Here is a 16,073-nt window from a genome sequence, read left to right on the forward strand (position 1 = left end):
GAGATTGGTTGCCTACAGGCCTTGAATGGGTTTGGGGTGAAAAAGATGGAATGGTGGGAGGGCGGAGGGGAGTATAGAAGGAGGGCCTAAAATTGATTGCGAACAGGATCAATTGAATTAAACTATATTTTAAATTACTGATGTAAGTGGGAATTACTGGAAGAATCAGGAAATGGAGTTAACCTTTAAAGTTAAACAGTGGTACTTAACACCTTGAGGGTAAAAGCAAAATAACTCTACCAAATTCTTTAATTTATAGACTGCTTTTGTGCAGAGACATGTGTTAGCAACACTGAGACCATTTTGTTTACATTCTAAGATTGAGCAAATAAATATGTTGTGTATAATGACAGCCAGGTCAGAGAAGGGAACAAATATGAAGAGAGAAGAATACAATGAACCCTACAATGTTGGATTAGAATTAGAGGTAGCAGTATGAACTCATTGGTTTTAATACATATAGCTACATGGAGAAATGGATATGAAAGTGTGTGTCTATGTTTATGTATACATACATCATTTTATATACATATATACCTCTATTTTGCAGATGCAGCCACTGATTATTTTATTATTATATATAGGGCCTAGAAGCAATGATTAATTCCAGTAACATTCAAAAAACCTAGTGCTCAGATTTTGGTTTCTAAATGCCATTTTCCATTAAAAAGAACCAGACATAGCCACTCAGTATTTGACCAGCAGAGCAGAACATGACACCCTGCAACTGCAGATCTTCTAGTTGGAAGCAGACGCACTCAGTATTGGACCATTAAAAGGAACCAGGGATCCTTAGAAAAATGGCTGATTTGGGCTTGAGGGAAGAAAGTACAATATGAACCTTCAAAGAACATCTTTCTATCCCAGAAAATAAAGAAGAGAATAAGGATATGTTAGAAAGACACAGAAGCCAGTTTGAAGGGGCTCCTACAGACTAAATCTAGGACAATCAGTATTAAAATAGTGATAGTAAATTATAACTTACTGAAAAAACTAATTCCACCTGATATAATTAAAGATGTTATTGACATCTGCTGATATCACAGTAGAAGGTCAACTAATAATGTACAAAGAATGATGAAAAGTACTATTGAGCAACCATCATAATTACAGTTGATCCAGGCAAAAATCATCAGTGGATGCTAAAAACTAGTAGATGAAAGCTTGAGGAGCAATGAAATATTTACATAGTCTCAAAGTATCTCCCCAACAAGACACCTTTTAATTACAGGATGAAATAGTAGTTTTCCAGTAGAAATTACTGTTAGATAGCCACCTTAACCAAATTATAAGTTATCATTGCCAGTAATGTGTCTCCTGATATGACTTGCTGAGAAGAACCCCAGTAGCCCTTCTGTACTAGTCCTGAGGAGACATTAGACAAGCCCAAATTGAGGTTTAGTCTCAAAACATCCCTGGATAAATTATTTAATTTCTTTTAGCTTCAATGACTCATCTCTAAATTGCCTACATCAATGAATTGAAATATATTTGAGAAAGATATATTATCAAAGCATGAAAAATAATTTAAATAAAATGCCCATACTGTGACTTAAATATTGAATCTTAGGGGAAAAACAACTTACTTGGAACATCACATTCTACTGATTCTGAAGAATTGAGTTGTGTGTGTCTGCATGTCTGTGTCTCTTAGAGCAAAAGGTTAGAAAGCATTAACAATAGAGGAAATTTAGAGGTCACCCTTTTTTATTTGAAATTCCTACCTTTAACAAGACAGTTTCTTTTACTGATCCCAACATCATGTGCCTTCTCCTCTCAACCTGTTTGCCCCTGTTGCTTTTTTTAACCCAATGGAATATCCTCTTTCCTGTTCTGTTCAAAATTTTAAAATGTTAGGGATTTACACAAGATCCACCAACATGATATGTGCTTTTACTATTTCAACATGACCTGAATTCTTTCATTTCTGAAATCTTACAGCATGAATTTCCCATGTGGTTTTTTTAAATTACTTAAATGATATGAAAGTCTTTCCCCTACAAGTTGTAAAAAGCTTAAAAACAAGCATTATTTCATGCATTTTTAAATCTTGAAAGATGGTGAAAAGACAGGTACTAATTATTTCACAAATTCTGATCTGGATTACTCAGAGTCCTGAAGACTGTCAGGACAGTAGCTAAAACATCCTAACCTTTGTCTACTGCTGTACCTTTGCCCCTTCCCTCATGGATCCCTGGCTGAGCAGGCATGTATTTGATGTTTCAGGAATCACTGACATTCCAGGATGTGGCTGTGGACTTCACCAGAGAGGAATGGGACCAGCTATACCCTGCTCAGAAGAATCTATACCGAGATGTGATGCTGGAGAACTATAGGAATCTGGTCACACTGGGTAAGGATGATGACCCTGTAAAACTGGAACCCATTCTTAGATGGGTTTATTTCCTTAAGTAATGAAAATCTCCAAAGCTTTTGTGAGTATAGTTCAGGTCAGGACAGAAGAATGCTAGTCAATTTTGGAAACAAACCTTTGTTTCCTGCTTTCTCCTCAGTACAAGGGCTTTATTGATATTGTTGAAAGGGGAGGCAGCCTTATTTTGATGCCTCTGAAATCTCCCCTTTCCAAATCCAGAGAGGCCCTAAAGACTAGAAAGGTTGGATATTATTTCTGAGAGAGACTTTTGTTCACAGTATAAACTTCTAAGACATATATTTTTTCCATGAAAAGGGCATCAACTTTATAAGCCAGAGGTGATCACTCAGTTGGAGCAAGAGGAGCAATGGATGATGGAAAGAGGCAACTCAGTGGATACTCATCCAGGTAAGAAGCAAACACTTGGGTATCTGCTACTCAGTGAAGGGAAACAGTCATTTCTGAAATACTCAACTTAGTGTGCTCCAAATATCTCCCTCTGGGATTTAAAGAATACGAGACCTTTTCAAAAACCTAGTTCATATTTGACTATTCCATAGTGGAAGAGGCTCTCATTTTCTTTTTCTGATTAGAGATCATTTTTACTTATAAAAAAAATTTACACAAGTTATTTTGAAGGTATTCATTTGAATATCCATAAATACCTTGGTGGGGAAAATCTTCACATAACACTTTCTTTCTATTTTTTAGGCATAAGTTCTCTCTCCAGTATTCTTTAATTCTTTCTCTTCCATACCAAAAATCCTCTTTTATTTTTGCTTACTTTTTATTATTTCATTTTCCTTTTATTATCAAACTCTTTAAACTTATCTAAAAACATAGCTTCAATTTTCTTGATCACCTTTATGGTATGACTTCTCTCCTACCTGTACTACTAAAATTGTTTTCTTGGAGATTGCCAGTTACTTTCTTCTAGTCAAATCCAGTGGCTAAAAAAAATACCATTATTGTCTCCTATGATCCTGTTGCATTTGGTTGTGTTGGCTTTACTTCTTGAAATTTTCTTCCACCCTGGGTTCTGATATACACTATTCTTGCCTCTTCTAGCCTCTACACCTGCTCCTTTGCTACCTTCTTTTCCTCCTTATTCTTCTAAAGGCAGGTATTCCTGTGGTCTTGGTGTTCCATTCTTATTAGTACATTGCATTTAAGTAGGCCTTCTGTGTTATTTTCCAATTTCTACATTCCTAGCCTCAATATTTCTCTTTACTTCTTGAAATTTTCTTCCACCCTGGGTTCTGATATACACTATTCTTGCCTCTTCTAGCCTCTACACCTGCTCCTTTGCTACCTTCATTTCCTCCTTATTCTTCTAAAGGCAGGTATTCCTGTGGTCTTGGTGTTCCATTCTTATTAGTACATTGCATTTAAGTAGGCCTTCTGTGTTATTTTCCAATTTCTACATTCCTAGCCTCAGTATTTCATCCACATTATCTTCCCAGATTTTAGATTATATTTTTTGTTTGTGAATATCATGCTATCATTTTAATTAAATATTTCAAAACCTGGCTCTGTTAATTTCATACTCTCTTCTTTAAAGCATCTCACTAAATATGAGACTTCTTGATCAAAAAATCTCCCAAATCTTACCTCTCTCTTGTTGGATTAGCAACTAAAGTGCTCTGCCTGATTTAGCAAGTAATTGACTGTTAAATTTATGGCATATGTATACTGAGTTAGGTATTTTTCACTCTAATCCATTAAGCCAGGCTAACCTACCTCATTTCTATTTAGTTCCTACTCTGATTCTTTGCTCTGACACCTTGTTACATCATTTGGACTTGGCTTTCTGTCATCAGCTTTTTCAAGTTGACTTTGACTTCGCTATCCTGGCTCTCAGTGCTCTAAGTTATTTTAGGTAGGAAAACTTTTTCCTATTTCAGCCTCACTGAACCTACATTTTGGCCTGACCAGTGCTAACATTCCATGGATAGAGGCTAATAATGAAAACATTTGGTCAAGAACCCCTAACATTATCCCTGACAACACTGGGTAACATCATTTCTATGAACCTCCACACCCTGAAAATTGGGGAGTAGGAAACTGAAGGAAGAACATGAAAAACTCCCTTTTCAGGTGAATTGCCAAGGTGGGCACCTCCAGCAGAAGGGAGAACTGTTCTTTCCCCAGACACATAGGCTGGCCATGTGTAGGATATACAGTATCTCCCATTATGTCCCTACCCACAGACACCCAACTAGAGAAAATAATTGTTAACTTAAGAAAATTTCCACATTTTATTATACAACTATATGTGGATGCTTAAGGCTCTTGGTTCACAGATTTGCTTGAATAACTGATTTCTTCTTTGTTATCAGAGACAGGCAGTCTCCTCCAAGGAGACTACTTGCATTTTTGCATTATACTGTGAGACACAATCAGTAGTTCTTGTTATGAGGATATCTGAAAGTATTTTTGATTGAGGGACTGTGCTAGAATGATCTGGCTTATGTGACCTAATTCTGGCTTATGTGACCTAATTCTGATATGCTATCTGGCATATTGCTTCCTTCATGTTATTAACATCTGCTGATGTCTATAAATCTCTTCCTAGCTAAGATGAGACCTGGAAAATGTCCAGTGGATTTAGCAACAGAGAAGTTAGAAATTATATCAATGAGAGAAATGACAGGGGAGTGATTAGAAGAACAATTGATTATATGTTGTTGAGTGAACAGGAGATAAGAAAGTAGAGCTAGTAAGCATCAGTACTTGTACAAGAAGCTACAATGAGAAAAGGAGACAATAAAAAGGATATTTACTAGACTAGGAGGTAGTGTAAAAGGAGGATTGTTTTAAGCAGGAACCATTTTAGCATGTTTATAATTCTGAAGGGAAGAAGTCAATAAAGAGGATAAGTAGAAAATAAATACAAAAGATGGAGCAAAGTTCTAGAAGAGATGAGAATGTGACTGGAAAAAAGATTAGGGTGATTTTGTATCTAAATAAGTTTGTTGGTATAAGATTTTAGGGAGTTCACACATGATGATTCCTATTTTCTTGGTAAAGTAGGAGGCAAGGTCTTCTATTGAATGTAAAGGAATTGGGAAGACAAGTAGAGAACTTGAGGATCACTTGCTTACTAAGCTTATTAAGATCAGTGGAAACTGACCAAAAAAGAGTAAGGGATTACTGATCAGCTTTGAGGGCCCAAATGAGATTTTGCTCTATACATTTGTGGCTTCTAATTTCCAGGGGCAAGCCGTTTCTCCTGTTATTCAGCCCTGGAAATGGTTTGTAGAGCCTAGGTTAAGGGCCTGTTAGACTAGTAGAACTAAAGGAGGAAAACTGGGAAAGAGAGTTAATCAGGTGATTTGACATAGAGTGCAAGAAGTGACAAGAAGTAAGGTCTGAAGGGGACTGAAAACTAGAAAGTAACAGAAGAGTCAAAGAAATGGAGTTCTAGATGAGATCAGAAAGTAAGTATAATGTGAATAAGTCCACTCATTGGGCAAGAGAGTGGGACACTGAGTTTGAGATTTCTTACATAACTGTATGGCCAGGTAAATAGATTGTTGAAGCAGAGTAAAGAAGGCAAAGGAACAATCAAGTCAGTGTCTCTACTATACACATAATGTAATCCCATACAAAGTGCCGACAAGATTTTAAGAGCATGTAAATAAGCTCATTGTAGAGTTCCCATGGGAAAACCAAAACACAAAGATAATCAGGGGAGCTCTGAAAGGAAAAACAGTAAGGGGGACTATCCAGGCTAGATGATACATAATAAAATTTCATTAATTAAAACAAGACAGACTACTGACCAGAATGGTAATCTAGAAATAGACCCAAATACATGCAGGAGTTTAGTATATGATAAAAGCATTATCTCAGATTAGGAGGGAAAAGGTAGATTTCTTAATAAATGGTGTTAAGACAACTAGTATTTAAAAAGTAGACCTTTAATAAATAATGGGTAGCTATTGGATCCATAGCTTACCCCTTAAATCAAGAAAAACTCCAAAGGGATCAGAGACTTTCAATGTAAAACATGAAAACGTAAGAGATCTGGAAGAAAACATACGGAAATCTTTTATATAACATTGAAATGGGGAGTTGCCTCTATGATTCAGAATCTAGAAGCCATAAAAGAAAAGATTCATACATTCAACACACACAAATCCCAAAATTCTCTATGGTATAAAATAATAAGCAAAGTAAAAAGATAAGTAACAAGGATGGAAAATGCTTACCAGTATATAAAGGCTAATCACCCATTAGCATGTAAGTCTCCTCTAAATCAATGAGGCCAACAGCCCAATAGGAAAATACACAAATATGATTCTTAGATAAAGGAATACAAATACCTTTAACATGAAAAAATGTTCAGTCTCATACATGGTAAGAGAAACACAAATTGAAACTACAACAAATTACCGTTTCTTACCTATCAGACTAGCAAAATTCCAAAGGTTTGATAACACACACTGTTGAGCCCATAGGGGAGAAAGCACTCATACATTGCAACCACCAGTCAACACAAAGGTATCTTAGACTAATCAAAGAGCTTTCTTTCCACACACTCAGTTTAGCATTGTAGACTCTTTGGATGAACAAAACATAGTCTAGAGTCACATATTTTTTAAGTAGTTTTATAGTAACGCATTCTAAAACCATTCTCTGTCTTACATATTGTCTATGACTGCTTTCACAATATAAAGCAGAGTTGAGGATTTACAACAGAGCCCACAAAACCCTTTACAGAAAAAGCTTGCCAACCTCTGGTAAAGCAGTAGTTTGTAACTCTCTATGACCACCACTCTCATTAACAAATGTATTTTTATTGCAGCCCATGAGATCTGTATAATCTCTAAAACTGAAACAAAGTTTTGCCAAACATTTATCATTATCACTGTTTGATGAACTTTGATATTTTCTGTTCTTTTTTAGCCTGTTCTGTTTGATTTTTAATTAATTTTTACCCACTAAATTAATATAACCATGGTACATTTTTTTTAACTAACAAAAGAACTGGAAATACCACAATGCTTTGCAAGTAGAAATAATAAACTTAAAAAAATTTGTTTTCCTCCCTCCCTTTCTTTTTCCCCTAATCCTTTTTCTCCCTCCTTCCTTCCCTCCCTCTCTCCTTTCCTCTTGTTTCTTGTTTCCTTCCTCCCTACTTTGTGAATAATCCAGTTCAAAAGTCACTGGGTGATGCTAAACGGGGTGTCTACTGGTGAGGTATGCAGTGGTACAGAAGGCCTACAGGGTATTATTTAAGTTATCCAGTGACATCACAATGTGCTTATATTGACCAAGGGCCTGTCTGGAAGGTACCCTTTCTTAATACAAAGTATGTTATAAATTCCCTTGAAATGGAATTTTATTAAAGGCCCATAACCCCTGGAATTGATCCAGGAAATGCAGAGTCAGTGGAGACAGATAGTAACACCATTGAGACTACAATAGTCTACATAAATCCCCTGTTTTTCTTTATGAAGTTCCCTTAGGCTCCTGTAAGAATAATGAAAGCCTGAAGAACCTCTGTCAGAAGGTAGAGCCTTAGTCTGTTGCTGTTACCATGACATTATACTCTTTTAACTTAGGACTTGGGCACAAGATAGATTGCATGTCATTCTCACAGTGTAGGCAGGGGAAACTCTTTTGCTTCCATATCTGAAAACACTTTCTTCCCAAGTAGCACTTTTATCTGTAATCTCAAGCAGCAGTGAGATAGGCAGTGTAAGATCTGATAGGGGATAGACAAGTACAAAGCAGGGCTTGGATGTTTCCATGAATGATTGGGTTTCTAGCCAAGTAAGCCAACTCAGGAAGAAATTAGTGGATAATGAATGAACAGCGCCTCTACATGCTCCTGTATACATGGGGTGATGAGGGTGGTCATCCTCATTGGTGCCCACCCTCCTTTTAAGGGCAGTTGCACTCATTTGTACTAACATGGGGACTTAGGTGAGTAGCTGGGGCAAATGGAATAGAGTTTGTTCTCAAAACTGCTTTGAAGCCCAAGGTAATCATTTCTCAAGCTGAATTAGAAACCCTGTCCCCTGGCATCCCACTGGATGTAGATAGGCAACCCTGTGATGAGTGATCTGATGTGCCTTGAAAGTATTCAAAGTCAGGAAGCAGTACCTGTACAGTCCATGTGTACAGCACAATCATTCCTCCTGGTATCATCATGGTAAGCTGTCAGCCACCAGAGTTTTCCCTTTTCCCTCATAGAAGCAAGAGTTAGAAAGAAGGCAGTCAACAAAATGGCCATGAACATGTTGATCAGGTTGCCATGTTTCTAGGGATAAACAAAAGTATGAAAGCTAAAATTTAGGAGATTAAAGCTGTAAACTCTAATCCTAGGCAGTAGGAGCTTGGAGCACCATACTTACCTGTGGTTCCATGAGCAAGATTAGCAGGCTGTGGATGGGGTTAAGAGAACATTACAGACAGTCTAAAGAGCTACAGCTAGTCATTCTAAACATTTTAGACTCAAAATCCCTGGTAGACAAAAGCATTTTGGCTGAAAACAAAGTGGTCCTATTGATAATTTGGTTGAAATAGTTTAATTATCTTTTTTGTACATCTTTAATCACATTGATCTGTTTTTGATAATCTTCTGATTTAGATTTTTTCTTTTTAAAATTCCTATTTTATGTTCAGCCAACTAACTATTCTTACTGTGCTGTTTGTTTGTGATAAGAGTAAGTTCCAATATAACCTAAGTATGAATTGATTAAAAGTACTTCGTAAATCCATAAAATTGGATATTTTATAGACCTTTAAAAATTCTATGAAAATATATCTGTTGATGTGGAAATGTGTTCATGATATGCAGTAATATAAAACAGCAAAATATAAAGTACTATGGCATAATTACAATTTATTTTCCCAGTTCTTGGCATAATTATTAAAGGTGCCCCCTTTTACTATGAAGTGTCCTAATTTGGACATCATATGTGCCAGCTTCTAAGCCACCACTTCTACGGCATTGATACACATTCCCTGTGTTCTGAAGACCAAGACTAATGCATGAATCACATCTGAGAAAGTTAAAGCAGTTCAAGGCCCCAAAACAGCTAACTAAATGAAATGACTTTTTTGAGTGAGCCAGGAGAAGCTGATAAGTTCATTATCCAAGTTTATAGGGGCAAGGCATCATGAGTGTTTTTCATGAATCAGCCAACATGATCTTGGATCTTGTCCACTAGGATTCATGTTCTAGGACTAGTCCCAAGGGACTACCCAAAACAGAGATCTATCTATCTAGATCATGGAAATGACAGGACAGAAAGAGGTTCAGCTACAAACTCCCACGAGTCATAAAAGTTCCCAAAAGTGAGTCCATTTTAGCCATCTGCCAACCTGAAAATGTCAGGGTAACCAGTCATACAAAAATTGGCCTATCTCTTAAACCCTCCTCCCACAACACAGCTCCTACCCTCCAACTCTTGCTGGGAGGGAACTAAACAACAGTTGTGAATGAAGGAAGAGGTAAGCAGGCAAGTAAGTAGAGAAAGAAGTGAGAGAGTAGAGTCAGGGAAAAAACTAGCAGGGAGAAAGTAGATTCAGGGAAGGGGTCAACAGGAAGAGGAGGAAGAGGAAAATGCCTGGAACAGCTCAAAGGAGAGGAAAGGAATTAATTTTGGAATTTTGACTAATGTATATGACTATTTTAATTACTGAATACTATGTTTGTGACTTGATGCTATACAGTAGAAGTATCTATTACCTAAGAATTGGGGGAAAAGCCATGGGACCTTCCCAGATCTCCATTCAGAAGCAGAGGAAAATACCCCCACTAAATAAAGTTTTGAAAAGTGGTAGAAGATTGAAATGAAGTTTTGTTTTTATCACAGCCCATGAGCCAGGATTGTTCAAAATATGGTTTACCTTTATATTTGTGTGAATGTAGGAAAAATCTGGCAAGATCATCTCCAATTAGTAATGATTACCTCTAGATTAGAATTGTAACTTTATGCATTTCCATATTATTTGAATATGTTACTATAAGGAAGTGTTAGTTTTATGATTTTAAACAAAAAATTAGAGCTAGGGAGAAATGCTTTCTAAATAAAGCTAGCATTACAATGGAATAATCCACAGATGAGATTTATAAGGTCCTAGACTTGGACCTGTCTTCTCTAAGTACAGTCTTTCCTCTAATATCTTCCAGCTCTGAACACAGACCTTTTTCTGATATTTGTTATTCTCCTTTCCTTTTCCTTTGAACCGTGAATACTCCAGGATAATCTCTTCTTTTTATGATTGTCACACGTTTTAAAATTCTTCCCTGTTCACTGCTTCTTGTCATCCTTTTATAGTCTTTCTGTTATATGGCTATATTTTAAAACTTTCAATGTCACATATGCCTTGTCTACATTATTGCTGTTTCACTAGGTAATTCATTGTGCAGCAATTTCTTTTTCAAAACTTAGAGAATACTGCAAAATATTTGTATGTTCTGAATTTCTTTTAGATGGGGAGACTAGACCTGAAATGAAAAAATCAACTCCAAACCAGAATATTTCTGATGAAAATCAAACCCATGACATGATAATGGAGAAACTAACAGGAGACAGTTTCTGGTACTCCATCTTTGGAAGACTCTGGGATTTTGATTACCAGTTAGAGTATAACCAAGAAAACAAGCAGAAACATTTAGGACAGGTATCTTTTACCCACAAAAATATCACACAGGTGGAAAGCCTTGAATGTATTAGATTTGGGGGAAACTATAATCTAAATTCAAACCTTATTATGCATCAAAGAATTCCTTCAATTAAAATATCCCTTAATTCTGATACACAAGGAAATAGCATCAAAAATAATTCAGGCTTGATTTACTATCAGGGAAAGTATGTAAGAGAGAATCCTTATGTATATAATGAGTGTGGAAAAATCTTCAATCAACATATTTTTCTTACTAATCATATTCATGCTGAAGAGAAACCCAGTGAATGTGGGAAGGCCTTTGGCCATAACTCATCTCTTGCTCAACCTCAGGTAGTCCTTACAGGAGAGAAGCCCTATAAATGTGATGAATGTGGGAAAAGATTCAGCCAGAGGATACATCTTATTCAACATCAACGAATTCACACAGGAGAAAAACCTTTTATATGCAATGAATGTGGAAAAGCTTTTCGTCAACATTCTTCCTTTACCCAACATCTGAGAATTCATACTGGAGAGAAGCCCTATAAGTGTAAACAATGTGATAAAGCCTTTAGCCGTATTACATCCCTTACTGAACATCACAGGCTTCATACTGGAGAGAAACCTTATGAATGTAGTTTTTGTGGGAAAACCTTTAGCCAGAGGACACATCTTAATCAGCATGAGAGAACTCATACAGGAGAGAAACCTTATAAATGCAATGAATGTGAGAAAGCCTTTAGTCAGAGTGCACACCTTAATCAACATAGGAAAATCCATATCCGGGAGAAATTATGTGAGTATAATAAATGTGAAAAAACCTTAAGCCACAATCCTTCACTTACTCAACAGCATGTAACTCATGGCAGGGAAATCATATGAATATATAAATATAGGAAACTTTTTGATAAGACCTTTTCATTCCATTCAATATCAAATTATTCATAGCATAGAGGAAGCTTATCAAACTTTTAATGCATAGAAACCAAGCAATTTAGATCTTATACTAGTAGCATATTATATTCTAGGAAAGTGTTTAAATAGTGAAAATATTTTATAAACAAGATTATATTAGGAGTCACATTCCAAATCTGATACAAAACTGTTTTTAATACTGTAGGCAATAATCTATAATTATTCATCTATGAGTTTTATGGTATAAAGTTTTTAAATGATACGAGCATTGGTTAATCAAGGCAGCGATATAGTGTAACCAGTCACTAAACTTGAAATTATCAGAAAAGAGCACTATTTCTCAATATTACAGTTTTTAACCATAGTGTTTACTTAATATTTTTCTTTAAAAGGACTCAGAATTTTTAACCTTGTCCTAGGAATTACTATTTGTGTAAATTACGAGTTTCATATGCTAATTATATTTGTTCTAATTTCCATCAAAGTAAATATATAACTTTGAAATTAAAAATATCCATTAGTGTATCACCTAAATCTGTACCATTTGAGAAACAATGTGATAGGACATGGCAATATTTTATTACTTTTTTAGCAATCCTTGCATTATTTTCATAGGACTTTCAAACAAGTCCTAGATTCACTTTTTAAAAAGTCTTGGAGGAGACTGAGGGTCATACTGATGAACTTTGACAAGTGATGCAGAAAAGTCTACTTTTCTATCCTGTTCTAATTTTAAACAGATTTTTTAATTAATATTGTTATTTCTGCTATATTTGCAGGTTTGAATAGAGAAGAGGTGTTCGTTGTTTTTTTTATAATTACCAGAGGCTAAGAATACCTATGCCTCCCTGCACCACTATGTATATAATGAGTGTGGAAAAATCCATGTAGATGTGCCCTACGGTACATGGGGTAGTAAACTATACCAGAGGGTGAGCTGGCATCCCATTCTTAGTGAGGCTAAGAACCAGCAAAGAGCCTTGCCAGTTTTATAAACAATTAAGGAAATATTACTAATTGGCTTGATAGTTCATTTTCCTTGTTGAAATATATTTATGTAACACCTTTTCCCAAAATGAATTTAAGGTGGCTTAATTTGGTTTTTATTATATTGCCTTGACAGAAATCACATTTTTTTTTTTTTATTTTAATAATTATTTTTTATTGAAGGGTAGTTGACACACAGTATTACATTACATGAGTTTCAAGTGTACAACACAGTGGTAGAACATTTATATACATAATTCTAGGTTCCAGCTATCACCCTACCAGGCTGTAACAATATCTTGACTATATTCCTTATGCTATACATTACATCCCGGTTACTAATTTATTTTACCATTGGAAGTCTGTCCTTTTTTTTTTTTTTTTTTTTTTTTTTTTGTGAGGGCATCTCTCATATTTATTGATCAAATGGTTGTTAACGACAATAAAATTCTGTATAGGGGAGTCAATGCTCAATGCACAATCATTATTCCACCCCAAGCCTAATTTTTGTCAGTCTCCAATCTTCTGAGGCATAACAAACAAGTTTTTACATGTAGAACAAATTCTTACATAATGAATAAGTTACATAGTGAACAGTACAAGGGCAGTCATCACAGAAACTTTCGGTTTTGCTCATACATTATGAACTATAAACAGTCAGTTCAAATATGAATACTGATTTGGTTTTTATACTTGATTTATATGTGGATACCACATTTCTCTCTTTATTATTATTATTTTTAATAAAATGCTGAAGTGGTAGGTAGATACAAGATAAAGGTAGAAAACATAGTTTAGTGTTGTAAGAGAGCACATGTAGATGATCAGGTGTGTGCCTGTAGACTATGTGTTAATCCAAGCTAGACCAGGGCAATAAAACATCCACGTATGCAGAAGATTTCTCTCAGAACGGGGGGGTGAGGTTCTAAGCCTCACCTCTGTTGATCCCCAATTTCTCACCTGATGGCCCCCCTGCGACTGTGCCTGTCTTAGGTTGTTCCTCCCTTGAGGAATCTTACCCGTCTCTGGCTAACCAGTCATCTTCCGGGGCCATACAGGGAAATGTGAAGTTGGTAAGTGAGAGAGAAGCCTTATTGTTTGAAAAAGTTAGCTTTTTACTTCTTTGCATATTTATGCCCTGTGGCTTCTATGCCCAGCATTTGTCTTGAGGTATCTTTACCACTTGGAAGAATTATGATACTCGGTAAATTTGATATGAGGCACGAATTCTATTTAAGGGTTGTAATTAGGAAGGAAGAAGAAAAGCTATAGAAGTAGCAGGCGGAAGAAAACATGGGAAGATTGATTATTTCTTTGATATATCTTCTTGTAGAGTAACTTCAGCATGTATAGGTTTTAAGCTACTACTTAAATTGCACACACACATTAACATAATAGGAGTATAGTTACATAACCAAAGCATATCTGTAATTACCAGCCATCTGCAGTGAAACCAAGAAAACCAGTTAGGCACCTTAGGCATTTGTGAAAACTTATCTATGATATGGTGGATATTGTCCAAATGAACTTGAACAGTCTGAGAGAAATCAGACAAATTAAAACAACCCATTCCTGGGGACTGTTCACATGCCATATGTTCTTTTAACAATAAATAGTTTGTAGTTGTAAGACTTTGGAGCGCTACAATTTGCACTTCTCCAAATTCTTGGTTGAGTTCCAACAGTATAGATCCAGTCCAATTTTGTTGTTTTACTGTATGCACAGGCCAGCTTAGATATCTCCTTCCTCATTCCCATGGCAGGTCCAGGAACTGGTGGGATGAGTGCATCTACAGCTGTAGCAGTGCGTGGATCTTTGTTGGGGTTTTTTGATGATCATCTTCTGGCATGAGTCTTCCAGAGGGTGCAGATGTTGGAAGTTCTTTTTCATATCATATCTTAGTTCATTTTCGGGGTAGCCCAATTAGGCTTTGATCCTCTGTATAAACACAAACAGACCCTTTGCCTACACTTTTATATGCCCTTTATACCCTTGTGTAGAACTCGTTGGAGGTTACCACACAGGAACTGCCCTTTTTTTTTTTTTTTTTTTTTTTTTGCTATCACTAATCTACACTTACATGACGAATATTATGTTTACTAGGCTCTCCCCTATACCAGGTCTCCCCTATAAACCCCTTTACAGTCACTGTCCATCAGCATAGCAAAATGTTGTAGAATCACTACTTGCCTTCTCTGTGTTGTACAGCCCTCCCTTTTCTCCTACCCCCCCATGCATGTTAATCTTAATACCCCCCTACTTCTCCCCCCCTTATCCCTCCCTACCCACCCATCCTCCCCAGTCCCTTTCCCTTTGGTACCTGTTAGTCCATTCTTGAGTTCTGTGATTCTGCTGCTGTTTTGTTCCTTCAGTTTTTCCTTTGTTCTTATATTCCACAGATAAGTGAAATCATTTGGTATTTCTCTTTCTCTGCTTGGCTTGTTTCACTGAGCATAATACCCTCCAGCTCCATCCATGTTGCTGCAAATGATTGGATTTGCCCTTTTCTTATAGCTGAGTAGTATTCCATTGTGTATATGTACCACATCTTCTTTATCCATTCATCTATTGATGGACATTTAGGTTGCTTCCAATTCTTGGCTATTGTAAATAGTGCTGCAATAAACATAGGGGTGCATCTGTCTTTCTCAAACTTGATTGCTGCATTCTTAGGGTAAATTCCTAGGAGTGCAATTCCTGGGTCAAATGGTAAGTCTGTTTTGAGCATTTTGATGTACCTCCATACTGCTTTCCACAATGGTTGAACTAACTTACATTCCCACCAGCAGTGTAGGAGGGTTCCCCTTTCTCCACAGCCTCGCCAACATTTGTTGTTGTTTGTCTTTTGGATGGCAGCCATCCTTACTGGTGTGAGGTGATACCTCATTGTAGTTTTAATTTGCATTTCTCTGATAATTAGCGATGTGGAGCATCTTTTCATGTGTCTGTTGGCCATCTGTATTTCTTTTTTGGAGAACTGTCTCTTCAGTTCCTCTGCCCATTTTTTAATTGGGTTATTTGTTTTTTGTTTGTTGAGGCGTGAGAGCTCCTTATATATTCTGGACGTCAAGCCTTTATCGGATGTGTCATTTTCAAATATATTCTCCCATACTGTAGGGATCCTTCTTGTTCTATTGATGGTGTCTTTTGCTGTACAGAAGCTTTTCAG

At 36.3% G+C, this 16,073-nt stretch overlaps 1 protein-coding gene across 3 annotated transcripts in view; it reads left to right on the top strand.

Annotated features, from left to right (window-relative positions):
- The window catches only part of ZNF713 (zinc finger protein 713), a 75,623-nt gene extending 62,105 nt beyond the window's left edge, over window positions 1–13,518 (top strand). Inside the window, exons 3-5 of one of the 3 annotated variants that reach the window (XM_057487183.1) lie at window positions 2,227–2,353; window positions 2,690–2,782; window positions 10,827–13,515. In XM_057487183.1, the coding sequence (XP_057343166.1) occupies window positions 2,227–2,353; window positions 2,690–2,782; window positions 10,827–11,884 (1,278 nt within the window). In that variant the 3' untranslated portion in view covers window positions 11,885–13,515. Of the gene's footprint in view, window positions 1–2,226; window positions 2,354–2,689; window positions 2,783–10,826 lie in introns of all 3 variants that reach the window. The other 2 variants (XM_057487185.1, XM_057487184.1) reach the window with 2 other exon arrangements.
- Window positions 13,519–16,073: the final 2,555 nt, after the last annotated feature.

The sequence above is a fragment of the Manis pentadactyla genome, chromosome 10 (genome assembly GCF_030020395.1).
Source record: "Manis pentadactyla isolate mManPen7 chromosome 10, mManPen7.hap1, whole genome shotgun sequence".
Taxonomy (NCBI): Eukaryota; Metazoa; Chordata; class Mammalia; order Pholidota; family Manidae; genus Manis; species Manis pentadactyla.